The sequence below is a fragment of the Trachemys scripta genome, chromosome 22 (genome assembly GCF_013100865.1).
Source record: "Trachemys scripta elegans isolate TJP31775 chromosome 22, CAS_Tse_1.0, whole genome shotgun sequence".
Taxonomy (NCBI): Eukaryota; Metazoa; Chordata; order Testudines; family Emydidae; genus Trachemys; species Trachemys scripta.
In genome coordinates this window covers 14,846,481-14,872,813 of record NC_048319.1, presented here as the reverse complement: position 1 = coordinate 14,872,813, position 26,333 = coordinate 14,846,481, and the positions used below count along the sequence as shown (strand labels likewise).

General features: G+C 46.4%; 1 protein-coding gene across 1 annotated transcript in view; it reads left to right on the top strand.

Annotated features, from left to right (window-relative positions):
- The window catches only part of FBN3 (fibrillin 3), a 272,873-nt gene that overhangs the window by 41,959 nt on the left and 204,581 nt on the right, over positions 1-26,333 (top strand). Inside the window, 4 exon segments of the mRNA XM_034754983.1 lie at positions 326-408; positions 6,471-6,569; positions 19,217-19,312; positions 24,391-24,486. Coding sequence (XP_034610874.1) covers positions 326-408; positions 6,471-6,569; positions 19,217-19,312; positions 24,391-24,486 — 374 coding nt within the window.

Genomic DNA, 26,333 nt, shown 5'->3' with positions numbered 1-26,333 from the left:
CCGTGTTAGTCTGAATCTGTAAAAAGCAACAGAGGGTCCTGTGGCACCTTTGAGACTAACAGAAGTACTGGGAGCATAAGCTTTCATGGGTAAGAACCTCACTTCTTGCATCTGAAGAAGTGAGGTTCTTACCCACGAAAGCTTATGCTCCCAGTACTTCTGTTAGTCTCAAAGGTGCCACAGGACCCTCTGTTGCTTTTTACAGATTCGGACTAACACGGCTACCCCTCTGATACTTAACATGACAATGGAACTTTGTTGGCTACTCCAGCTGCAGAGAATGGAGAATAAAATTGATTCTAAATGTTTGTTTTCTAAATGACAGACCTAATGTTTGCGGCTCAAGGTTCCACTCTTACTGCTGCCCTGGATGGAAAACGCTACCAGGAGGAAATCAGTGCATTGTTCGTGAGTATTGACTTCCCTTTTAATGACATCACAGGGCATCTCCCAGGAAACTAGCTACCTTGCAGTGATGAAATACACAATCCACCCTCGCAGCAGGTGAAATGAATATTCCTAATCTGCTTTAGCAGGAGTACTGAATGCTGGAGTGTGTAGTCTCTGCAGGATGATTATAGATGAGTGGTTATAATCTGCACCATTTAATAGAAATAAGGCATGGCTCTTAGACTCCTGCAGAATTGTCACTGTGGCCTTTAAATCGGACAGTTTGGATTCCTGCTCTAGCACATTTGTCCCCAAAGGTGACTCCCAAGCAAGAAAAGTTAATTTAAAACTGCTTCCTTGGAGGAAGACATTTTTATAAGAGACATTAACTAGGTGCCTAGATCTAAAGACACATTGTCACTACAAATTGTCTATTATCAGGGATTTACATCTTCCTTTGAATCATCTGGTACTAGTCACTGTCAGAGATAGGACACTGGACTAGGTAGATCAGCTGATCTGGTATAGGAAACTCTATCTTCCTATTTCGACTTTCAAGAAGCCCTTGGCAAAGACCCTCACTAGAAGCTAGTAAGGAAACTAATCAGCAGAGCTGGTTGAAAACACTTTTTTTCTAGCAAAAATTTTAGAACAAGAAGTTTTCTTTCAAAATTTTTGAACTTTGAAAAGCTACAGATTGACATACTTACACGATTTCATTTTTCCTTCCCCCACTCTGCCATTTTGAATTAGTTTTGGTTTTACAACACCAATTTGAACATTTTCATTTAATTTATTTCATTATTTCCCACTGAGAAATGTCATCAGAAATAACTTTTTATCAACAGAATCCCAGTTTTGATCAGCTCCATTAATTAGTCTTTGGACAAAAGACAAAGTTCTATCCTAGATCAAAAACCAGCTAAAAGACAGAAAACAAAGTGTAGGAATTAATGGTCAATTTTCTTCATGGCAAAAATATAACAGTGGGGTGCCAAAAGGGTCTGTACTAGGACTGGTATTATCTAAGGATATGGGGTGAATGGTAAGGTGGCAAAATGGGCTGATAACATACACTTTTTAGGCTAGCGACAGCTGGGTGAAGACAGCACCTGGAACATGGAATTCCACCATGTTCCAGGTGCTGTACGTAGTTGGTGATTCGGTAGGGGGCAGATTCCCCCAGAGTGAACACTGAATTGATATTGACTGAGGAATAGAATGTCCCCATGGGGAAGTTAGACTGGCAGAGCCATACCAGAATAACTGTGCTGGTGGTCAGTCTGGTCCCCTTCTGTGTCTGTGTTATGATGCAGCCTACAATTTACATGGTCACACACTATTTTCCCAGCTCTGGGGATGAATCAGGGTTGGATAGCGAAGGAGGCTGTTGTTTGTAGGGCTCTGCCTCATTTGGTGCAGAAGTTGGAAGGTGTGCGGTAAAAGAGGCAGGGGATGCAGGAAGAGAAAGGATGGTCTCACAGTTAAGGCAGTCGAATGCTGCCCTGGATTCTGTCCCTGCCTCTGTCACAGAGTCCCTGCATGGTGCTGGGCAAGTCACTTAACCAACATTTGTTCCTCATTGTGTGTTCCTCATTTTCCGGGTGCCTGACTTGGAACCATGGGATCTGATTTGCAGAAGTGCTGAGCGCTGCAATTGAAGTCAATGGGAACTGGGCTTCGGACATATAAAATGCTAGATAATGCTAAGTACGCTGAAAAATCAGGTCCAAATTGGTCTCCCAAAATTAGTGGATATTTGTGACCTTAATCTCTCTGTGCCTCCGTTCCCCATGTGTGAAATGGGGATAATCTCACCCCCTTCACTTTGCAGGGGTGCTGTGAAAATAAATCCCTTACCATAGTGATGAGAACCCTAGAAAAGCCCATGAGGAAATTAATAATTCTCTATTCATATCAGGGTTTGTATATAGTCTGCAGCAAATAAGGCCTGGGGCTACATATTGACCAACGAGAATAAAACAAAATATTGACTAGCTGCTCAGTTAGTGAGCACCATACATCCTGTGCATTGAATGAGGCAGCAGTCCTGCAGAAAACATAGTTCTGGTCATGTAAATAAAGACTGTACCATAATGCCTACACAGAGGCTTGCACAGACCACCTTACATCTGGTATTTCCTAACTTTTAAGTGCTTGACTTTGCAATCTTAATAATATTCTTTTAAAGTAGGTTTTGCGTGTAGTTAATATGAATACTACTCACCAAAGACAAAGAGAAAACAAAGAGCCAAGGTCACTCAAGAGTTAAAAATGAAGGAATGAGACTTCTCACCCAAGCATGGTTTGGTGAAAGTAGGATTAAAACAAACAAGAAAACCCACAATTCTCCTCACCACAGGAAATCCTGCTGATTAATTTAGCTGTCCTGTGCTTCTGAAAAAATTCTGCTGATGATACCAGGAGCAGATTTAATGCTGCTTATATCTCAGGGGCTAGGGAACTCCCAGCCAAATAGTGGCTTAATGGCATGTGAGGTTAGTGACACTCAGCACTGCCAGCTGATGCCCTGTAGAGCTGTAACACATGCCATCTGGGTTCTTGATCCTTGGGAACTCTACATTGTCATCGTTTTTTATAAAACACACAGAGATGAGAGCTTCTTGCTGGGCTCTAATCAATCTCTGCTTACACAGGTGAAACAATACTGCCAGAATGCTATTTGGCTTCCCTGGTCTGATGTGGGGGCAGAGCAGCACTCCCACAAAGGAGAGAGGGAAGGGGGTCGGGCATGGAAAACAATGGATAGAGCTCCAGTTGACCCTAGCTAGGTCCCTGATATAGTTTCATCATATGTTGGGAACACTCTTGACATTCCACTTGTATCTCTGGAGGATGTTAAATGGAAGCCAATGATGTTAGACATTTTAAAATCAGCAGATCCAGATAACTTCCTTCCAAGAGTTTTAAAAGAGCTGGCTGAGGAGCTCACTGGACTATTCATGCTGATTTTCAATCTGTCTTTGAGCACTGGGGAAGTTCCAGAAGGCTGGAAAAAAAGCTAATGTTGTGCTAATTTTTAGAAAGGATAAACAGAATGACCTGGGTAATAATAGGCCTGCCTTCATCTGGGCAAGATGATGGAGCAGCTGATTTGGGACACAATTAATAAAAAAATAAAGGAGGGTAATATAATTAATGCCAATCAACATGGGTTCATGGAAAATAGATTCTGTCAGATTAACTTGACACCTTTTTTGATGAGATTATAAATTTGGTTGATATTAGTGTTGGTGTAATATATTTGGGCTCCTCTACGATTTGGTACTGCACAACGGTTTGCTTAAAAACTAGAATGATATAAAATTGACATAGCACACTTTAAATGGATTATAAATTGGCTAACTGAGGTCTCAAAACATAACTGTAAATGGGGAATTGTCACTGAGCAGGTGTATTTCCAGTGGGGTTCGGCAAGGTTCTTGGCCCTCCTCTAGTTAACATTTCTAACAGTGCCCTGCAAGCAAACATAAAATCATCACAGTTAAAGTTTCAGATGACACTAAATTGGTGGGTGGGGGGTAAATACTGAAGAGGACAGGTCTCTGATACAGAGCGATGTGGATCACTTGATAGTTTGGGAAGAAGAAAGCAATATATATTTTAATACAGTTCAATGTAAATGTATCCCTCTAGGGACAAAGAATGGAGCCCATGCATACAGGAGGGTGGACTCTATCTGGGGAAGCCGTGACTCTGAAAAAGATTTGGGGATTGTGATGGAAAATCAGCTGAACATGAGCTCCCAGTGCAACACTGTGGCCAAGAAAACTAATGCCTGAGATGCATAAACAGGGGAATCTCCAGTCGGAGAAGAGAGGTTAATTTACTTCTGTGTTTGGCACTGGTGTCCATAATTCAAGAAGGATGCTGATAAATTGGAGAGGGTTCAGAGGAGAGACCCGAGAATGGCTAAAGGATTAGAAAACTGCCTTCTGGTGATATACTCAAACAACAATTTATTATCTTAACAAAGGGAAGATTTCAGGGGTGATGATTACAGTCTATAAGTATCTACAGGGGGAACAACTATTGAATAATGGGCTCTGCAGTGTAGCAGGGAAAAGTCTAACATGAGCCAAAGGGTGGAAGTTGAAGTTAGGCAAATTCAGGTGTAAAGTTTTAACAGGGAGGGTAATTAACCACTGGAACAATTTACCAAGGGTCGCGGTGGATTCTCCATCACTGACAATTTGTAAATCATGACTGGATGTGTTTCTAAACGATCTGCTCTAGAAGTTATTCTGGGGCAGTTCTCTGCCATGTGTGATACAAGAGTTCAAAGCAGATGATCACGATGATCCCTCCTGGCCTTGGAATTTATGATTCTGTGACTCTATGGCCTTGGCTACACTGGCAATTCACAGCGCTGCACTTGCACCCCCCTGAGCGCAGCGAGTGCAGCGCTGTAAAGCGCCAGTGTAATCAGTGCCTGCAGCGCTGCACGCTATTCCCCTCGGAGAGGTGGAGTACATACAGCGCTGGGAGAGCTCTCACAGCGCTGGCGGCGCGACTACACTCGCACTTCACAGCGCTGCCAAGGCCTAAGATCTAATCCACGGTCTCACAGATGAAGGAGGTCTCAGTTACACATACACGCTCCTCCACCCCCCAGGGATCTGAAATGTTCACAGGAAAGACAGAAAACTTGACAACACTTTTAAACTTGGCCCAAGGCAAATTGTCACCACAATAGTCTTTGACAAACACCTGAAACCAGCAGAACTGGTGCTGTGTGTGTCTTCAGTCCCAACCATCACTGGGAGGGGGGAACTATGCGAGGACAAGACTTGGGAGGGTTAGGTCCAGAGGAAACATCATGCCCCCTCACCCCTCGGTCAGAGTGCATCCCCACGAAGGTTGTCAGCCCTAGGGGGCTAGTGCAACCTTTCCAGCTGCTGTTCTGCTCAGGCTGGTGTTCCCATGTGCTGCTCAGCAATTTCCAGCAGCCATGGAAGCTTTAATCTTCTTTAGAGGAATATTAATCCTCACTGTGAGCAGGTTCACGCTAGGGTTGCCAGGTGTCTGGTTTTCGACTGGTACCTCTGATTGAAAAGGGACCCTGGCTGCTCCAGTCGGCACTGCTGACCGGGCTGTTAAAAGTCCAGCTGGCAGCGCAGTGGGGCCCAGGGCTAAGGCAGGCTCCCTGCCTGCCCTGGCTCCGTGCAGCTCTTAAAAGTGGCCGCCAGGTCCTTGAGGCCCCTAGGTGCAGGGTGGCCAGGGAGGCTCTGCGCGCTGCCTCCACCCTGAGGGCTGGTTCCGCAGCTCCCATTGGCTGGAAACCATGATCAGTGGAAGCTGTGGGGGCGGTGCCTGTGGGCACAAGGGCAGCACACGGAGCCTCCCTGGCCGCCCATGAACCATGGGGCTGCAAGGACCTGGTGGCCGCTTCCTGGGAGCCACGGTAAGTGTCACCAGGACCCCGCACCCCAAACCCCTTCCCTCACCCCAACCCCCTACCCTAGCCCAGCGTCCCCTCCTGCTCCCAAACTCCCTCCTGGAGCCTGCACCCCTTACCCCCCCCAATACCCCAACCTCCTGCCTCAGTCCCGAGCCCCCTCCCACATCCCAAGCCCCTAATTCATGGCCCCACCTGTGAGCTTGCACCCCAAGCCAGAGCTCTCACCCCCATCCTGCACCCCAACCCCCTGGTTGAACCTTCCGGGTGAAAGTGAGTGAGGGTGGGGGAGAGCGAGCAGCGGAGGGAGGGGGGATGGAGCGAGGGGGGTTCAGGCCCCAGAGAAGGGCATGGCAGGGACAGGGCCTTGGGGAAGGGGCGGGACAGGGGCGGGTCAGGGGTGTTCGGTTTTGTGCGATTAGAAAGTTGGCAACCCTAGTTCATGCCGTAGCACCAATAGCCCAGATACCCCAGGTCAGGCCTTTGCTGGAAGCTAAGGGCATTGGCTGTGTTTCTAGGGATTTGGGAGGCAGGTCTCTGGCCTGTGTATTGCAGGAGGTCAGACTAGATGCTCACAGAAGGCCTTGGAAACTCTGACAGCAGGCCATAGTGCATGGCACCACAGGGCAACACTGTTCAGTTTCTGCTTGTCTCTCTCCAGCAATTTGCCGGAACTCTTGTGGCGATGGGTTTTGTTCGCGGCCGAATATGTGCACGTGCTCCAATGGGCAGCTGTCCCCCAACTGCGGCTCTGGTGGAGGTAAGAGAATATCAGATGATTGCCAGTCCCACCCTGATGCTGAATATCTATGTCCAAGCACCGAACCAGCTCCGTAAGCTGTCGTGAAATAGTTTGTGTCCTGGGAGCCAGCACTACAGGTTCTGGGTAGAGCTGTGCAAAACTTGTTGAACGAAATTTTTTCCCAGTGAGAAATGCAGATTCGGCATCACCAGACCATTCTGTGAAATTTGTGAGATTTTACCCTATTGTTTTGATAAAAAAGAAACCTAAAAAAAATTTCCCCAAATTCAAAACATTTCATTTTTTTAAACAAAATTTTTCTATTTGAAATGACTTTTTGTTTCAAAATGTCCTTAAATTTAACATTTTTGAAATAAAAAACTTTTTAAAATGCTCACCTCTAAATGAAACATTTTGCTTTGAGTTGAACAAAATGTTTTGTTTGACTCGCAATGAATTTTTTAAAACTTTAGATTCATCAAAAATTTCTAAAAACTTTGGTTTCAGTTCAACCTGAGACTATTTCTTCCTCCCTATTTTTTGGAATTTCCAGTGAACCGAAAAAAACATTATTTGCCCTGCTCTAGTTCTAAACGTAGCAAGAATTGCAAAGGCCATAAACCCCAGCCGTGCTCTCACTGAAGGGCTCCTCGTTGTCCCTCTGTGCTGAAAGAAAATTAATTACTTTGTAATTTCTGCTACCCAGTGAGCCATCTTGGCATAGTGAATTCCAGCAGGGCATCTCTCAGAGCCAGTTCTCACTGTGACAAAGCATTCATGACATACTTTGCCAAAAAGTCCATCTACTGCTGACTGTTCCTGGTGATTAAACTCTTTGTTAGCCATGTTTATGTAGGAAATAAAAGTGCTGCGCTAAAAGGATTGGCTTAGGCCATGATTTGGGTGTCAGAAAGAAATGTCTGGCTGTTTCAGGTAGGCTCAGATGACATCTGAAGGTCATACACTGGAGAGTCAGGAATCGCAAAAATGCATCTCCCTCCCCCTGCCTTGCTCTCTGACCCCTGTGACCAATGTGAGTGAACCCCCGGGAGCCCCAAGTCATCCACACAGTGAACTAACTGCACACTCAAAGCACTTAAACAAGAACACTGAGAATTATTCAAAATAGAAAAGGCAAAAAGGTATTGGCTTAGCCCTGTGGGCCCCCAGGAATCTGCATGAGGAGAGGAGCCGTGAAAAAGAAGGGGATCATGAAGCCTTTAATGCCACAGCTATTTCTGAATGCACCCAGATTGCTCTCTGATTCCATGTGCAGCCCACCCCACAATGAGCCAGGAGCCAGAGAAACACTAAACTGGTCAGGGTTCCCAGCAGACCTGTACAAAGGACTAAACTGTGGAGAACTGGGCAGCTCTGGCATCTGAAACCAACAGCACCAGTCAGATAGCCAGAAAGCAGGGAGCTGTCGGGGATCAGTATATTACCATGTGCTCATGATCATCTCTGCCAGATGTATTCAGGGCTTCTGGAAATGACTGACACTACAGCCATTCACCTACTAGTGACTCTCCACACAGCACACTCTTCCCTTCTCACAGTCTGAACAAGGGGGCTGAGGACCCATTGTGTGGGAAACACCACTCCTCCAGGCCCCTGGGGCCAGCTTTGGGTTGCATTGCCAGGACCTTGGCATCTGCTGCAGGATGCAGGCCAGCACATACTGGTCTGGCTTGGCTGCTTTGTCACATTGATCATTTGCGGTTGGTGGCTGGTTGTGGAAAATGAGCTCCCTGTGGGTTACCTCTATCCACTCTGCAGCTCACCTCATGACATGTGCACACATGAAAGGGAAGGGAATTGGGTGCAACAGGAACCTGCACGAAAGCTGGTGGTTCTGTCCCTGAGATGGCAGGGGCAGGATTGCTTTGCCATCTCCTCAGTGCAATTAGATACATTTGCCAAAACTTCCACAAATATGAGAATAGCCTCTGCAAAGTTGGCTTCTCTGTCCAGTGCCGCACGTGTGTCATGTTACTTTTTATCCCAGCTTGCCTGGAAATGCCAGTTCTGCTCTCAGTTCCTCCTGTGGAACTGCCTTTGCTGTTATATGGGAGTAACTGTGGGTCAAAACTGCCTCATAGTGTAGAAATGCACCCTGACCCTTTGTCAGGCAGCCACAGCAAGAAAGGCTCCAGCTGGTTCAGATGGCATGTCTGCAGCCAGCTCTCTTTCAGCCTCCGGGTGTTCGTCTTTTTCTTTGCCTTTTGGTTTTTGAGCCTTTAGGAACCATGTTTTCCAGCTTTTCTCTGCAATCATGAGGGACAACAATCATAATTTAAAAATAGCCGAGAGTTTCACAAATGACCCGACTCCAGGAACTGGGGCTTTAAGAAAACCCCAAATACCATGTGACTTGCAATAACATCATGACAGTCAGCAATGGTTGCTCTATGGCTCCCAGACAGACTCTCCAATATTTAAAGTAAAGTCCCATTCAGGAATGAATATTGCAGAACTCAAGCTGTGTGTGCCCCAGTACTTTCACAAGTGCTGCACTAGCTGCTTAAGAGCATTGCACCTAATGCTGCTTTCCATGTCTAGATGTCCGTTACTCTTGGGTCCCAAAGCCGTTTCCAAACTCTCATCCATTCGGCCTCACCACACTCCCAAATGGTGGCTACATTATTAGACCCATCTGACACGCTGGGCGAGAGAGACTCGCTCCACGTCATACAGTGATTCAGTGGCAGAGCTGGGACTAGAACCCAGGAATTTTGGCTCCCCCGTCCTCTGCTCAAACCACTAGACATCACTGCTTCTGTAATCACTGCTGGTAGCCACTCGCTTGGTTTTCCCCAACTTTTCAAAGTAATGAAAAACCAACAATTCCTGCCAACACAAATATTTGAATGTATTTGATTTTGCAAATGGTCCAGGCGCCTCGAGGCATGCACTGAACGTTCAGCCAATTTCACTGCAGCTACTCTAACGTTATGTCTACCCTGCAATCAGAGGTGCACATGTAGTCATAACCACACTAGCTTTGATCTAGCTAATTCAGATAACAATAGCAGTGAAGTCCCAGCAGCACTGGCTAGCCACCAGGGTCCTGGGCAAAGTTATACAGCACTTGCTGCCATGGCTTGACTGCGGTTGTTAGTGGTGCTAGCTAAATCAAAGCTAGCTTGGTACATCACCTCCTGCAATGTAGACACACCCCATACCATTTCACTGTCTCCATTTCTCACTGGGTCTAGTCTGGCTCCTGCTGAAGTCAATGGGAGTTTTGCCACGGTTCAGTCCCCTAGAGCTAGCACTCCCCCGAATCCCCATAGATATGCTCATTTCTCCTCTTTCTCTGTTTGTAGAGAACACCGCGACATAAAGCTGTGCTGTGCTAAGGCATTAGCCAGCCTCGCTTTGACATCAGGAGACATTTGAGAGGCACTGGGCTGTTCTCCCTTCAGGTTGTCTGTCTGAAGGAACCTTCCTAGGTGCTGCAAAAGCCTGTCCAGAGAGAAATCACCACCTAAGGGAATTCAGTTACAGGCAGGGCAGTAAATCTCACTGAAGGCTGGTTCCCATTGACAGGAAGAAATTATTGAGATCCTGAAAGTACTTTTGAGGTCCTCAGCTGAACATTGCTATAGACTGGCAGGGGATTTGTTGCTACATTTACTTTTCTGTGGAAAACCCATTGTGAACTGGCCACTGATCCAATCACAGGGAAATAGTCCCCACAATTCAAACCCCATGCGGGGTGTTCCTTTAACTCAGGGAAGGAATTGCAAGACTTTATAGTGCCACGTTGTGCCACAGTCCTGCTGAATCCCAAAAAAGTGCAGCACATACAGGAATGTGTGTGCTCCCCTGCACCCCAGCCCATCACAATGCTTCCCGGGGAGGATGGTGGCCATATGTTCGCAATCTCGCAGGAATGCAGGGAATGCGTATACAGTATACATGTCTGGGCACGTGCCTAGCATTCCACTGGGTCAGCAGGGGAGGATTTCACAATGCACTCTGGTGGGTAAGCTCCCCAGGAGGAGTGTGCCTGGGGGTCTGGCATTTGTACTGGAGGGGTGTTTGGGTTTGCACTGGTCACTAATGCTCCAGGGAGGGAAAGCAGGCCAGCCGCATGCCAAAGGCAGGCAATAAAAGCCACTCGGCTTCTTTCTGTCATGACCCAGGGTCACTTTTGTTGCATGTGGAAGAGTAAGTTGCAAGTGACACTTGGCTAGTGATAATCAAAAGGGACTTTGTCTGCAAAACACATTACTGATTACTGGCAGAGCTCTCATTACAAATATGTTGTCGATCTAATCTAACCATAGTAACAGTTACCTAGGGTTATCCCTTTACCTTTCTGTGCCCAGATGCTGTGGTGACTGGTGCCCTATAAATACCTGACATAGGTAATAGACAGATAAAATCCTGATCACTACAAATTCCTCTGCTCATGTTGGCTTCACACTGAGTCTGCCTAGGCTTCAGTACACGTACAGCAAATTCAGCTCTGCTCTAACTCCATGCTCCTTTGTGTGGTTACACCAGGGAAGAGTGTCATCCAGGAAAGTAACAGCCAGGAACCTTTTCGGAAATATTGGCCTTTGTCCCATAAGAACATCTAGCCCAGTATCCTGTCTTCTAACAGTGGCCAATCCCAGATGCTTCAGAAGTAGGGTGACCATATTTTGTCCGGGACAATCTCTTTTTTAAGCCCTGTCCCAGCCATCCTGACGTTTTTTTCAAAAGGAGGCATTCCAGCATGGGGGGAGGCAAGGTTCCAGGATGGTTGACAGCCCGAGCAGCTGGGGGTGTCCCATTTTCTCTTTGGGAAATATGGTCACCTTACCCAGAGGGGATGAATGGAACAGATAATCATCAACTGATCCAACCCCCGTTACCCATTCCCAGCTTCTGGCAAACAGAGGCTAGGGACACCATCCCTGCCCATCCTGGCTAATAGCCATTGATGGACGTATCCCCCATGAATTTATCTAGTTCTTTTTTGAACCCTGTTATAGTCTTGGCCTTCACAACATCATCGGGCAAGGAGTTCTACAGGTTGACTGTGCGTTGTGTGAAGAAATACTTCCTTTTGTTTGTTTTAAACCTGCTGCTTATTAATTTCATTTGGAGACCCCTGGTTCTTGTGTTACGAGAAGCAGTAAATAACACTTCCTTATTTATTTTCTCCACACCAGTCATGATCTTATAGACCTCTATCATATCCCCTCTGAGTTGTCTCTTTTCCAAGCTGAAAAGTCCCAGTCTTATTAATCTCTCCTCATATGGCAGCTGTTCCATACCCTAATCATTTTTGTTGCCCTTTTCTGTATCTTTTCCGAATCCAATACATCTTTTTTGAGATGAGGCGACCAGTTCTGCACATGATATTCCAGATGTGGGTGTACCATGGATTTATATACAGGCAATATGATATTTTCTGTCTTATTATCTATCCCTTTCCTAATGAGTCCAAACATTCTGTTAGCTTTTTTGACTGCCGCTGCACATTGAGTGGATGATTTCAGAGAACTATCCACAATGACTCCAAGATCTCTTTCTTGAGTGGTAACAGCTAATTTAGACCCCATCATTTTATGTGTCTAGTTGGGATTATGTTTGCCAATGCACATTATTTTGTATTTATCAACATTGCATTTCATCTGCCATTTTCTTGCTCAGTGACCCCGTTTTGTGAGATCCCTTTGTAACCCTTCGCAGTCTTCTTCGGACTTAACTATCTTCAGTAGTTTGGTATCATCTGCGAATGAATAGACTGGTCCCAGAACAGACCCCTGGGGGACACCACTATTTACCTCTCTCCATTCTGAAAATTGACCATTTATTCCTACCCTTTGTTTCCTATTAACAAGTTTCTGATCCATGGGTGGCGGGTATCGTAGGCAGAGGGAGGCTGTGCTTCCCCAAACAGCTTAGCGTGGCCCCACCTATGCTCTGCCCCCAGCGCTCTGCTCCTCCTGCGTTTCCCAGCGCTCTGCTCTGGCTGGCCCAGGCTGGCTAGGGCTGGCTGGCCTGCCTCCTGCAGGGACTCAGGGCAGCTGGTGCTGGGGCCGCGCTGACCAGCGCACTGAGGTTGGGAGCGCTGCCACTGGGCAGACCAGGGCTGGGGGAGCTGCAGCCATGCCACCCGGCTGCCAGAAGCACTGGAGCTGGGGCTAGGGACCCCGGTGTGGGTGCTCTGGGCTCCTGCGAGGGAGGGGGAAAAGAGGGGAGCAGAAGAAGGGGGGCAGAAGGGGATGGAAGGACCTTGGGCACAAGGGGAGGGGCCAGGGGCTAGCCTCCCCCAATGGCTGGGTCACCGGCCACCATGTGCTGACCCATGAGAGGACCTTCCCTCTTATTCCATGACAGATTACTTTATTTAAGAGCCTTTGGTGAGGGACCTTGTCAAAAGCTTTCTGAAAATCTAAATACGCTATATCCACTGGATCATCCATGTCCACATACTTGTTGACTCCCTCAAAGAATTCTAGTAGCCCTAGCACCCAACCTTCATCTGAAGCTCCTGCTAAACTGCTGAAGTCCGGGGGTTATTGAGAGGGGGGTGGAATAAAGAAACCACCAGAGGTTAGGGTAGCTTTGGATAAACAGCTAGACTCCTGGGTCCTTCCTCAAATCTTAACCTAAACTGCTGAGCCTTCTGAGGTTCTTCCAGAACTAGGGGTCTACTTAAATTGCAGAGAAATAACACATTTTTCACGGTTGGTCGTGACATGAATAGCATATTTCCTGGATGTTTTCATAGCATACTGCCCTTACTTGTGCGCTGCTGCTGGCAGTGGTGCTGCCTTCAGAGCTAGGCACCCGGCCAGCAGCCGCCGCTCTTCAGCCACCCAGCTTTGAAGGTAAGCAACACCGTTAGCAGCTGCGCAGAAGTGGGAATATTGTGACCCTCCCACAATAGGCTTGTGACCCCCCTTTTGGGTCAGGAGCCCCAGTGTGAGAAACAATGTTTAATTTTGTATTCTTTTACCTTATAGTATAGATAGTATAGTAAGGATCTAGCCTCACTGTGCCATTATTAATGATCTGGAGGATGGTGTGGACTGCATCCTCAGATGACACTAAACTGGGAGGAGTGGTAGATATAAGTAGGGGCATTGCCAGCAGATTGAGGGATGTGATCATTCCCCTCTAGTCAGCATTAGTGAGGCCTCATTTGGAGTACCGTGTCCAGTTTTGGGCCCCACACTACAAGAAGGATGTGGAAAAATTGGAAAGAGTCCAGTGGAGAACAACAAAAATTATTAGGGGGCTGAAAGGGGGTTTCAAAGAGGATGGATCTAGACTGTTCTCAGTGGTACCAGATGATAGAACAAGGAGTAATGGTCTCAAGTTGCAGTGGGGGTGGTCTAGGTTGGATATTAGGAAAAACTTTTTCACTAAGAGGGTGGTGTTACTAGCACTGTAATGGGTTTCCGAGAGAGGTTGTGGAATCTGAATTCTTAGAGGTTTTTAAGGTCAGGCTTGACAAAGCCCTGTCTGGGATGATTTAGTTGGGGATTGGTCCTGCCATGAGCAGGGGGTTAGACTAGATACCTCCTGAGGTCCCTTCCAACCCTGATATTCTATGATTCTATGATCATAGTATAGGGTAAAAGTACACAAAAAGTACTTATGCCAGGTTTCATGATCCATAAAGTGTTTTTCATGGTAGGGCCCTACCAATCACTATAAAAGCCCACTTGTTCCAGGAGCTGTCAGTGAGGGGGAAGAATGCAGGAAGCTACAAATTAAGAAAAACGGGGTGACAAGAACTGGCATGTGTAGGTGGCCAGATCTCTCTGCAGTGCCACTGTGCAGCCCTTGGAGATGGCATTCACACAGCTGCTTTCCCAGTGTGGTTTCACTGGAGTGAATAAGCACAGTGCGGCTAGATTCATTCAGCTCAGGGACTGGAGGACAAAAAAGCTTTGGAACCAACACCATTTTCAGTAGAGACTAGCAAGTGTCTGACAGTCTAGGCAGTGATTTTGAAGCCCCAATCTTAGTGAGCTTATTGCTTAAGCCTTCATCTAAACTGGGCCTGGTCTCTGGCCACGGAGAAGAAGCATGAGCTGCAGCACACACTGTAAGAGTAATGCAGCACGCACTGTAATGCCCTGGAAATGCATGAAATAAATACAGAGCAAATATGCTGAGCTCCTCAAACGCAAAGTCCGGAGCTCTCTAATGCCATCCCTCACTCGTGCAGGCTTCCCAGGAGTCCCTCTCCTACTCCTGGAGCGCCTAAGTGCTTGAAGGGATGCACTCCAACAGGAAAGATGCAAAATGTGCCCATTTAGGGAGCTATTGAGGCCTGTGCAGGGAGAGCAGTGTGGGCAGGTAGGGGAATGGGGTGAACCAACCTGATTGCCTTCTATGATGAGATAACTGGCTCTGTGGATGAGAGAAAAGCAGTGGATGTGATATAACTTGACTTTAGCAAAGCTTTTGATACGCTCTCCCACAGTATTCTTGCCAGCAAGTTAAAGAAGTATGGGCTGGCTGAATGGGTTATAAGGTGGATAGAAAGCTGGCTAGATCGTCGGGCTCAACGGGTAGTGATCAATGGCTTCATGTCTAGTTGGCAGCCAGTATCAAGCTGAGTGCCCCAGGGATTGGTCCTGGGGCTGGTTTTGTTCAACATCTTTATCAATGATCTGGATGATGGGATTAATTGCACCCTCAGCAAGTTCACAGATGACACTAAGCTGGGGGGGGGAGAGGTAGATACGCTCAGAGGTGACAGTAAGCCGGTACGGGCCGGTACGGAGGACCGGTAAGAAAAACGGAGCATTCTCTCCCTCTCTGACTCCTCCTCCTGGTTCCAACAATACTGAGGGTCCGGGGGCCCGGCTCCTCGAATGTTTGGGGGCGGGTCTCTCCCCTGGCCCCACCTGCTGCCCTCCCCGCGCCTCCCCTGAGTGTGCCCCGGCCCCCCTTTGCTGTCCCCATGCACTTCCCTGGATCCCACTGTCTCTCTCCCCTGAAGCTCCATGCTGCCTGCCTGCATTAACTGCCGCCGCAGGGTCCTAGTGCTCCCCCTCCACTACTGCCAGAGCAGGCCGCCCTTCCCCCCCAGACCCTTTCATTTTCCGGTGGGACCCTCCACCAGTACAGCCGCCCGCAGTCATTGCTCTTGCCCCATGCTGACTGCCGCTACCCCAAGGCTCCGGGGACAATTTAAAGGGCCTGGGACGGTAGAGGCAGTGGGAGCCCCGGGCCCTTTAAATAGCCCCCAGAGCCTGCTGGAGCCCTGGGGTAGCAGCAGCAGCGCTCTGGTGGCTATTGAAAGCGTTCAGGGCTCCCGCTGCCCTTTAAATAGCCACTGGAGTCCTGCCGCTGCTACCCCATGGCTCCAGCAGCAGGGCTCCGGAGACGATTTAAAGGGCCCTGGAGGGTAGTGGCAGCCAGAGCCCCGGGTCCTGCTGCTGGAGCCCCGGGGCTCCGTCGGCAATTTAAAGTGCCCGGGGCTCCACTGTGGTAAGCAGCTAGAGCCCCGGGCCCTTTAAATCGCCCCCTTTAAATCACCCCCGAACTCCAGGACTCCCAGCCACCTCTGCAGCTGGGAGCTCAGGGAGTGATTTAAAGGGCTTGGGGCTCCCAGCTGCTGCTACCACAGCCCTAGCCCTGGGCCCTTTAAATCAGGATTTAAAGGCCCTGCCTTTAATGATTAGGGGGAGCTGGAGCACATGACTTATGAGGAGAGGCTGAGGGAACTGGGATTGTTTAGTCTCCAGAAGAGAAGAATGAGGGGGGATTTGATAGCAGCCTTCAACTACCTGAAGGGGGGTTCCAAAGAGGATGAAGCTCAGCTGTTCTCAGTGGTGGCAGATGACAGAACAAGGAGCAATGGTCTCAAGTTGCAGTGCGGGAGGTCTAGGTTGGATATTAGGAAACACTGTTTCACTAGGAGGGTGGTGAAGCACTGGAATGGGTTACCTAGGGAGGTGAAAAGAACAGGAGTACTTGTGGCACCTTAGAGACTAACAAATTTATTAGAGCTACTGCCCATTTCTTCGGATGCATATGCATCCGAAGAAGTGGGCAGTAGCCCACGAAAGCTTATGCTCTAATAAATTTGTTAGTCTCTAAGGTGCCACAAGTTCTCCTGTTCTTTTTGCGGATACAGACTAACACGGCTGCTACTCTGAAACCTAGGGAGGTGGTGGAATCTCCATCCTTAGAGGTTTTTAAGGCCCTGGCTTGACAAAGCCCTGGCTGGGATGATTTAGTTGGTGTTGGTCCTGCTTTGAGCAAGGGGTTGGACTAGATGACCTCCTGAGGTCTCTTCCAATCCTAATCTTCTAATGGGGTGGGCATCACATAAGCAGTGGTGCTAGGAGGCACTGTGCCTGCCCAGGATAGCCACAGCATGTGCAATGCATCTGGCTGTGCAGGCTCACTCACAGCTCCTACTACCCGTTGCGCAGACATGTAGCATGTGCTGCCCCCAGTCTGTTTGGAGCTGCTGTCTCATGTGCAGTGAGGAGACAAAGCCATGGCAACCACTCTCAGAGATGTTTCTGGGAAGTTCAGCCCAATTACAACTCCCTTCTGTATGGACAACAGGGCTTTGTATGGACCCATGTTAAAAATATGTGTCCTCCTTTTAAGATGTGATTTATCTTTTGGATTGCTTAGGAAAAAAGCGAACAGTTGTTAACATATGTCTCCTTCAATGTGTGCAGAGAGAGAGAGAGGAATTGGTCAGGAATGTACCAGGAACTAAGAGGCATGGAATTAAACTCAAAGCAGAAACAGCTGGGATAAATCTCAGGCAATATTGCCAAACAATGACTCCTATGAGGCTGTGGAAGGACAGGGCAAATCTGAGGAAAATCTACTGGGCCAGATCCTCAGGTGGATTACGTTGACATCTTGGGAATGATGCCTACTTCCTCCAGTTGAAGCTCAGGCCCTTTGTGGGGAACAGTCCTGCACTGCCCCCGTGAGATGGCCTAGACAAAAGAGGTGTCTCACTCTGGGGATAACTTTTTTGCTTCTGGCTTTTCCCAACTCATCAGTTCATTACCGGCATGTATGATAAAAACAGTACCCTGAGTGTATGGAACAGAGGCAGACAATGGGATTTACTGGTGTAACCCTTCTGCCAGGCCAAGTTGATAGCAGCAAGGGCCGGGTTCAGTACATAGGGGTCCCCTCCCAACAGCGTGACACAAAACCAGCTCAAGCCCCCACCCAGTGACCTGGGAAAATCTTACACACACCCCTGGGCGCCTCGAAGAGGCAATACTTCCCCTCTCGCAAGCACAGAGCCTCGGTGTAGCAGAAAATGTTTAATAACATGAGGTAAACGACATAGCATTAAATTGGGAAAACACCACAACTAGTGTTCATAGACCAAACCATGAGCGAAGACCCACCCCAGCGAATTGGGCCGTGTCCTTTCCCATTGGTTCTTGAAACCAGCAACCCAAGAATCACCAAAGTCCCAAAAGTCCAACAACCCCCAAAGTCTCTGTCCCTGGTCAGTGCAGCCCCAGAGTTCAAAGGGGGGGGGTGTGTGCACGGTGTTAAGGGGCACCTTACGTGATCCGAGGCCAACCGGCCGCCTCTCTGTGGGGTTCCGCCGCAGCCTTCACCATGAGCCGCTCCACTCCACCAGCCGTCCCGTGAGCCGCTCCTGCTGTCCCACGAACTGCTCTGCTCTGCTCTACCAGCTGCTCCGCTCTGCTCACCGACCTGTGAGCCGCTCGGCTCCGCTCCAAACATCCCCGCAAGGCTCTGCTAGCTGCTTCTCCAGCTGTCCCCACAAACTGCTCCGCCAGCCGCTTAGCAATATAGCTTCAGGCTCCCCCACTAATTAACACAGTCTCAGTGATCTCAGCTCTTATTAACTTTAGCTCTTCTGTGATTTCAGCTCAGAGTAGGGGATCCCCAGTGCTGGTACACTACTGGCCCAAAGTGAATTCAGCTCAGCAGCCTGTAACTACATTCTTAATAGAACCAAAGTTAGCTCTGACATGTAATAGTGGGGAGGAGATGGAGGTGGAATTGGTGTTTCAGGCTCACAAAAGGTGCCCACACCACCACATATAAATACCTGCCCCCAGCTTCTCTCAATTCACTAGGTTTTGTAACCCATGCCCCTTGTCAAGCAAGTGCTACTTAGGTAATGGTGAGTCCTTCTGTCATACAACAGTTCCACTGGCCTTGATTCACAGAATCAGGGTAACAAAACTTTATTCTTCCTGCCCCAATAACAGAGAAACTGGGGATCCCACACCAGCCAAAGTAACCACTTTCAGTTGCTGTTGTCTCATGCCAGGTGGGTGGGTGTGCCTATGCAAACAAGATCAGCCCCTGGAGTTCATTTCCACACTCGCCATAATTCACGACCAGATCTCAGGGTAGAGCTCATCCTGTCTCTGCTTACACTGGTGTAAGAAACACTGAGCTGGTCTGTCTATAGAATATCCTCAGCAGCTATCCAAGGCATTAATGGTTCTAACCCCGTAGGCTCACATCCAATGGGAAGTCAATGGGAGTCTTTCCATTTAATTTAATGGGACCTGGCCATGTGTCTTTGACTCTACCGTGAGCTGCTGTCACATTAAGAAGCAGCACCACATGTGAGGGTGCAAGGTCCCTGTTTGCCTGGTGGAGTGGTTTGCAGCTCCACAGAGAGGAGGTGGCCTCTTATCAAGTTTTCCTGCTTTCCTCCACAGTCCAAACCTGCAATGTCAGGTGCATGAATGGGGGAAGCTGCAATGAGGAATCCTGCCTCTGCCAGAAAGGATACACTGGAACTTACTGTGGGCAACGTGAGTACCTGTATGTCCCTCCTGAGTTATTTGCCCCTGGGGCCTTTGTGTTAATGGCAGTGCTGCATTCAGGAGGCTAGGTGAATAGCTCTTCCATTGGTAACCCTGCAGGCAGTGACAATGTCTACTACCAGCTGGAACAGCTTTGATTTCTCCAACCAAGTAACAGGTGTACACTCCTAAAGTCCTGAGTCACAGACAGTTCCCATGGGCATTGTGGACTATCTTGCCACGCAGGCAAGCTTCACTTTGTGATAGATGGTCGCTTACACCAAAAATCACAAGAATATTCAGGTTACTCCCAGTCCCAAAGGAGCAGTCACTTACCTCAAGTCTCAGGCCAAAGACAACTCTTGTAGCCAATCCTATAACACTAATGAAAGATTTATTAACTAAGAAAAATAAATGAGAGTTATTTACAAGTTTAAAACAGGCAAACACACACACACACACACACACACACACACACACACACACGAGATTTAGTCTTAGGTTCCAAAATTAATAGCCACTGCTATGCAAGCACTATATGTCCTTTAAGGTAACCCAAGCCAAGCAGCTTGGGGATCCCTTGCTGATGCTTAGAAATATTGCCCTCTCTGAATTCCAAGCAGCACAGTGATAACAATTCTTCCTTGACAGGGATTTTTATGTCCTTGCGACACATTCAAGCTGTGATGGAACAAGGGCTTATGCATGTCCCCTCTTTGTCAGTGTGGGGGAAGCAACCAGTCTTTTGTCCTCTGATGTTCCATTATAGCTTGCCTGGTGTCCTTCTTTTGTTGGGCAGGAGATGACACCTTTTGTGGTAAACTAGCATTTCACAGTTGGTAATACTTCTCTCCTGACTAGGGCGTTTACAGTCTTAGCTAACATTTTGATAGTTACAGAGCAAACACTTAAATGTTACCTTGTAACATGGGGTGCAGATATTATAGGTAAAATCAATACATGCAGCATCCTATAAGCATTTCTTAAAGTCTAAACACTGAACACATTCTTATAACTCTAATATCTGTTTTACCAATATTAACACACAGGTGAGTCAGATTGGTTTCCACCCGTCAGCTTTCTTATTGCTATGACACAGTGGCCTGTTATATGCCCTTGGTCTAGTCCTGCCCCCCAGGGGCAGGCAGAGTTAGGTGTGATTTCCCTGCCTCTGGTGGAATCACCCGCTCATTGGTGCACTTCGCTCCCTCCTATTCTGTGCCTGTGGCACATAATAGTCTAGTCTGCTGTGGGCTGTAACACCTTGGTCTTATTTCAGTTGTTGGCTTCAGTGTGCAGGGGCTGGGTGGGCTTGGTGGTCTCTGATATACAGGAGGCCAGACAGGATGATCTGGTGGTCTCTTCTGGCCTTAAACTCTTCAAGAGAGTTGGCAGTTTTCCAAAGAGACATTATTAAGGGCACAAGAGCAAACTATCCCACTGCGTAGGAAAGATGGAAATTTTGCCAATAGACCACTCTGGCTTAACCAATGATCTGAAACTCAAACGAGAGTCCTACAAAAAGTGGAAACCAGGTCAAATTACAAACAAATACATTATAAACAAATAACACAAGTATGTAGGGACAAAATTAGAAAGTCCAAGGCACAAAATGAGGTTAAACTAGCTAGAGACATAAAGAATAACAAGAAAACGTTCTACAAATATATTAGAAGCAAGAGGAAGACCAAGGACAGGGTAGGCCTGTTGTTCAATGGGTGGGGGGGAGACAATAACAAAAAATATGGAAATGTCAGAAGTGCTAAATGAGGTTTTTGTTTCAGTTTTTACCAAAAAGGTTAGTGGTGATTGGACGTCTAACACAATGAATGGCAGTGAAAATGAGGTAGGATCAAAGGTTAAAATAGGGAAAGAACAAGTTAAAAATTAAAAGTTAGATGTCTTCAAGTCCCCAGGGCCTGATGAAATACATGTTAGAATACTCAAGGAGCTGACTGAGGAGATAGCTGAACCATTAGCAATTATCTTTGAAAAGTCATGGAAGATGGGAGAGATTCCAGAGGACTGGAAAAGGGCAAATATTGTGCCAATCTATGAAAAGGGAAATAAGGACAACCCGGGAAATTACAGACCAATAAGCTGGAAAGATAATGGAGCAAACAATTAAGCAATCCATTTGCAAACACCTAGAAGATAATAAAGTGAAAAGTAACAGCATGGATTTGTCAAACCAACTATAACCCTTCTGCCAGTCAGAGTTGGCAGCAACAAGGGCCGAGTTCAGTATCTAGGGGTTCCTCTTCAACAATACAACACAAAACCGGCTCGGGACAAAACCTAGGACAATTACACACCACGCCCTGGGCCCCTCTTGCAAGCACAGTCTGAGTGTAGAAAACCCCCCGCACACACTTTTAATAAAAGGAGGGAAGTAACTCAGCATTAATTCGGGAAAACACCACAAACAGGATTCATAAACATAAACCATGAGCAAAAGACCCTCCCCCAAGTAAGTTGGGCAGTGTCCTTTTCCCTCAGGTTCTTCAGTCCAGCAACCAAAAGTCCCTTTAACGTGCCCGTCCTTTTCTGCACCCCACTCACAATTGCTGTCCTTGGTCAGTGCAGACCCAGAGTTCAGAGGTGCATCTGCAGAGTTCACCTCCCACCTGAAGGCCGCCATTTTTGAAAGCAGTCAAAGGGTGGTTGTTTCACTCTGGTGGGGAGGCAGACAGCTCTGACCATTTGGCTCTGTGCACCTGCTGTCAAGTGGTATCTCAGAAAATTGTTTTTCTTTTATAATTATGTTGTGAACCTCCCAACATCGCCCTGTAGACTCACTGCTGTTCTGAAGGGACACATCCCATTACGCCAGGTTTTGCCCACTGTTTGTCCTTGGGATTCCGGATTTCCACTCAGGTAGTCAGCTGCTCTTTTCATGTTACAGATCACTACATCAACTTGCTGCTAGTGTCACTGAGTTCTAGTCAGGCTTGTCCCGGGTTCTTCAATGCAAGTGTGTGAGAAAGATCCCTAGTCTTCCTACAGCTGTCAAGTGATTAAAACAATTAATTGCGCAATTAATTGCACCGTTAAACAATAATAGAATACCATTTATTTACATATTTTTGGATGTTTTCTACATTTTCAAGTATATTGATTTCAATTACAACACAGAATATAAAGTGTACAGTGCTCACTTTATATTTATTTTTTATTGCAAATATTTGTGTTATAAAAAACAATTCACCTCATACAAATACTGTAATACAATCTCTTTATCATGAAAGTTGAATTTATAAATGTAGAATTATGTACAAAAAATAACTGCATTCAAAAATAAAACAATGTAAAACTTTAGATCCTACAAGTCCACTCAGTCCTACTTTTTGTTCAGCCAGTCACTCAGGCAAACAGGTTTGTTGACATTTGCAGGAGATAATACTACCCGCTTCTTGTTTACAATGTCACCTGAAAGTGAGAACAGGTGTTCACATGGCACTGTTATAGCTGGTGTCACAAGGTATTTACGTGCCAGATGCGCTAGATTCACATGTCCTTTCATGCTTCAACCACCATTCCAGAGGACATGCGTCCATGCTGATGACAGTTCTGCTCGATAGTGATTCAGAGCAGTACAGACCAACACATGTTCACTTTCATCATCTGAGTGAGATGCCACCAGCAGAAGGTTCATTTTCTTTTTTGGTGGTTCAGGTTCTGTAGTTTCCACATTGGAGTGTTGCTTTTTTAAGACTTCTGAAAGCATGCTCCACACCTCGTCCCTCTCAGATTTTGGAAGGCACTTCAGATTCTTAACTTTGGGTCGAGTGCTGTAGCTATCTTTAGAAATCTCACATTGGTACCTTCTTTGCGTTTTGTCAAATCTGCTGTGAAAGTGTTCTTAAAATGAACAACATGTGCTGGGTCATCATCCGAATCTGCTATAAGACAAAATATATGGCAGCATGCGGATAAAACAGAGCAGGAGACGTACTATTCTCCCACAAGGAGTTTAGTCACAAATGTAATTAACCCATTTTTTTAACAAGTGTCATCAGCATGGAAGCATGTCCTCTGGAATGGTGGCCAAAGCTTGAAGAAGCATATGAATGTTTAGCATAGCTGGCACATAAATACCTTGCAATGCTGGCTACAAAAGTCCCATGTGAACGTCTGTTCTCACTTTCTGGTGACATTTTAAATAAGAAGTGGGCAGAATTATCTCCCTTAAATGTAAATAGACTTGTTTCTCTTAGCGATTGGCTGAACAAGAAGTAGGACTGAGTGGACTTGTAGGCTCTAAAGTTTTACATTGTTTTGTTTTTGAGTGCAGTTACTTAACAAAAAAAATCTACATTTGTAAGTTGCACTTTCACAATAAAGAGATTGCATTACGGTATTGTATGAGGTGAATTTAAAAATGCTATTTCTTTTGTTTATCATTTTTACCGTGCAATATAAAGTGAGCACTGTACACTTTGTATTCTGTATTGTAATTGAAATCAATGTATTTGAAAATGTAGAAAAACATCCAAAAATATTTAATACATTTCAATTGGTATTCTATTGTTTAACAGTGTGATTAAAATTGCGATTAATCACGATTAATTTTTTTCAATCACGATTAACTTTTTTGAGCTAATTGCGTGAGTTGACTGCGATTAATCAACATTCCTAATGATCACTTGACTTCTGACATGCACCATTTTGCTAAGATTTGGGCATATCTAGCACAAGTTTTCCCTTTTCACAGTTTTTAATTTTGTACTTCTTCATTACTGGATCACAGAGCTAAGCTGTGTTAACTGAGAGTCTAGCACCTAGCAAAATCTCTCTGTTGACTGAGCTGTTGGTTTCCAGTCCACTTATAATTGATTTCTTTATAAACAGGAAGAAATCAGAGTTGCCTTGCTGAAAAAAAAATAACATACCTTTCTCTTTAGGATCAGCGTGTGGGGAAGATCCCTGAACTGCAAATAATATCTAACATAAAACATGGGATGCTTCAAATTCTGCAGCTGTCATGCATCTTGCATCATGGGTTTTCAATTAGAGCAGAATTTCCTGGTGTACTTTGTTAGACCACTGTCTAGTGTCAGCTCACCCATCTTTCTATTTCTGAATAGCTGTCTGTGAAAATGGCTGCCAGAACGGAGGTCGGTGCATTGGACCAAACCGTTGTGCTTGTGTCTACGGGTTCACTGGCCCTCAGTGTGAGAGGGGTAAGGAGCAGTTTATTATATTACTATCACTGATGTTACTACAAAAAAGAACATAAAGGTTTCAAATTCAAGCCCTCAGAAGTTATATTAGGAAATGCCATGTTAAGTTTGCCCATGCAGTACTAATTTGGCCCCCATTGTGTGCATGCATTATGATAGAGTCACATACTATTTTTTCCATAGGCCTCCTGCCTCATTCAGTGCACAGGATGGACAGTAGATAGCTGTTCAGTATTTCTAACCTCATCCATCAATGAATACAGAAATATCAGTTCTTCTTGGAGTGTCCGCTGCACATTCTCCTCTTGGGTTGCACCGAGGTAGGATGGTAGAATCTTCTAGTCGCAGCACCTGTTAGAAATGCCTGACCCCTCGCCTGATCCCTTGCCTCCAGTCCCCAGCCTACGTGCGTGTTGGGGGCACTGGCGCTGTTGCCATCTCAATTCCTTCCGACCACTGCAGCATCAGGTCATGAACCCCGTTCTGTCCATTTGGCACTGTCGCTAGTGCTGTAGCCTAACAAAAATTAATAAAAATACAAATATAAAATAATAATAATAAAAATAATACATGTAGGTTAGTAATTAGTTGTATTTTAGTAGTTAGTTAGCTATTATACCTAGTATAGGTTACAGTTGTTAAAAGATAGATTAGAAATAGATAATAGTGGAACAAACAGTTTACTTACTGACTATGACAGACATCAAAGTGAAAAAATACAGCTTCCAAAAAAGATATGTCATGTCCAGCTGTCTTTCCTTCCTGTGATGCACATGTACAATGCTTAACATGCTTAAGTGAAAATCACTAGCTGGCATACTGCCAAATATGCCACACATCCACAGACGAAATAGATGGCAGGTCCTTCTGTAAAAGGAGGGGCTAGCTGCTAAGCCTACAGGGTCCAAGAGCTCAAAAGCAGGAGACTGGAGTCAGCTCTGTCTACTGCTGGAGCCAAAGAGTCATCCAGATCTGTTAAGAGCTTTGGCTTCAGTACCAGGCTCTGGTTCCAAGTCAGCTGAGGTTCCAGTGGTCCTCTTGGATCCGACCTCAACCATGGTGCAACCTACATCAGTCCCGGATCTGAACAAAAGTCATAAGGATCCACAAGATATGCCCAACAGATCTTCCTCAGTTCCAAGGAAAAGAAAGTCTAAGCATGTCTCCAGCAGCTCCTCTAATCGCTCGCACAGGGTAGAACCAAAGTAGAAAGACTTGGGACCTCAAGATGCACCCAAAACTATGAGCCTGAGATCAAGACCTGAGGATACATTAACAAAGAACCCACAGCACATAACTGAGGTGACAGCTCAAATGCACCTGGATCCACACCCTCTACGGATCTGACTGAGATGCAATCTCTTCTGAACAAAAGACCAAGACAACAAAGTTTCAGGGAAAGTTCAGCTTCACTTCCACTTCCACCCTGCAGGGAGGTCACCAGGGAAGATCATTTCCCTGCCCTCTCTTTTTAGAGTTCTTACCCCATAGGTTTAATCAATGGCTTCAGTGTCGGAGCCAGAATTGGATTTGAGTTCAGAGCTAGAACCAGATCCACTACAGGTATTGACCGGACGTTCTTTTCACTGAAAAAGTGTTCCGAAAAGGAGAGAGCCCAAATTCCCTGGATAGCCTTTGTAGACTATGACACTGGAAAAGCTGGCAGGACTACCCTATACCTCTGTGAATGCTATGGCCATATTGGCCAATTCCTAATTTTTCTTTGCATGCTGGAAGACTGGTCTCTTCAGGGCCGGAACACCGTGTTCAACAGAAAAGAGATGTCCAGATCTGTCAGCCCCATATCCAAGACCATTGCCTTATTCCTCCACTGCAGAAAAGGAAGT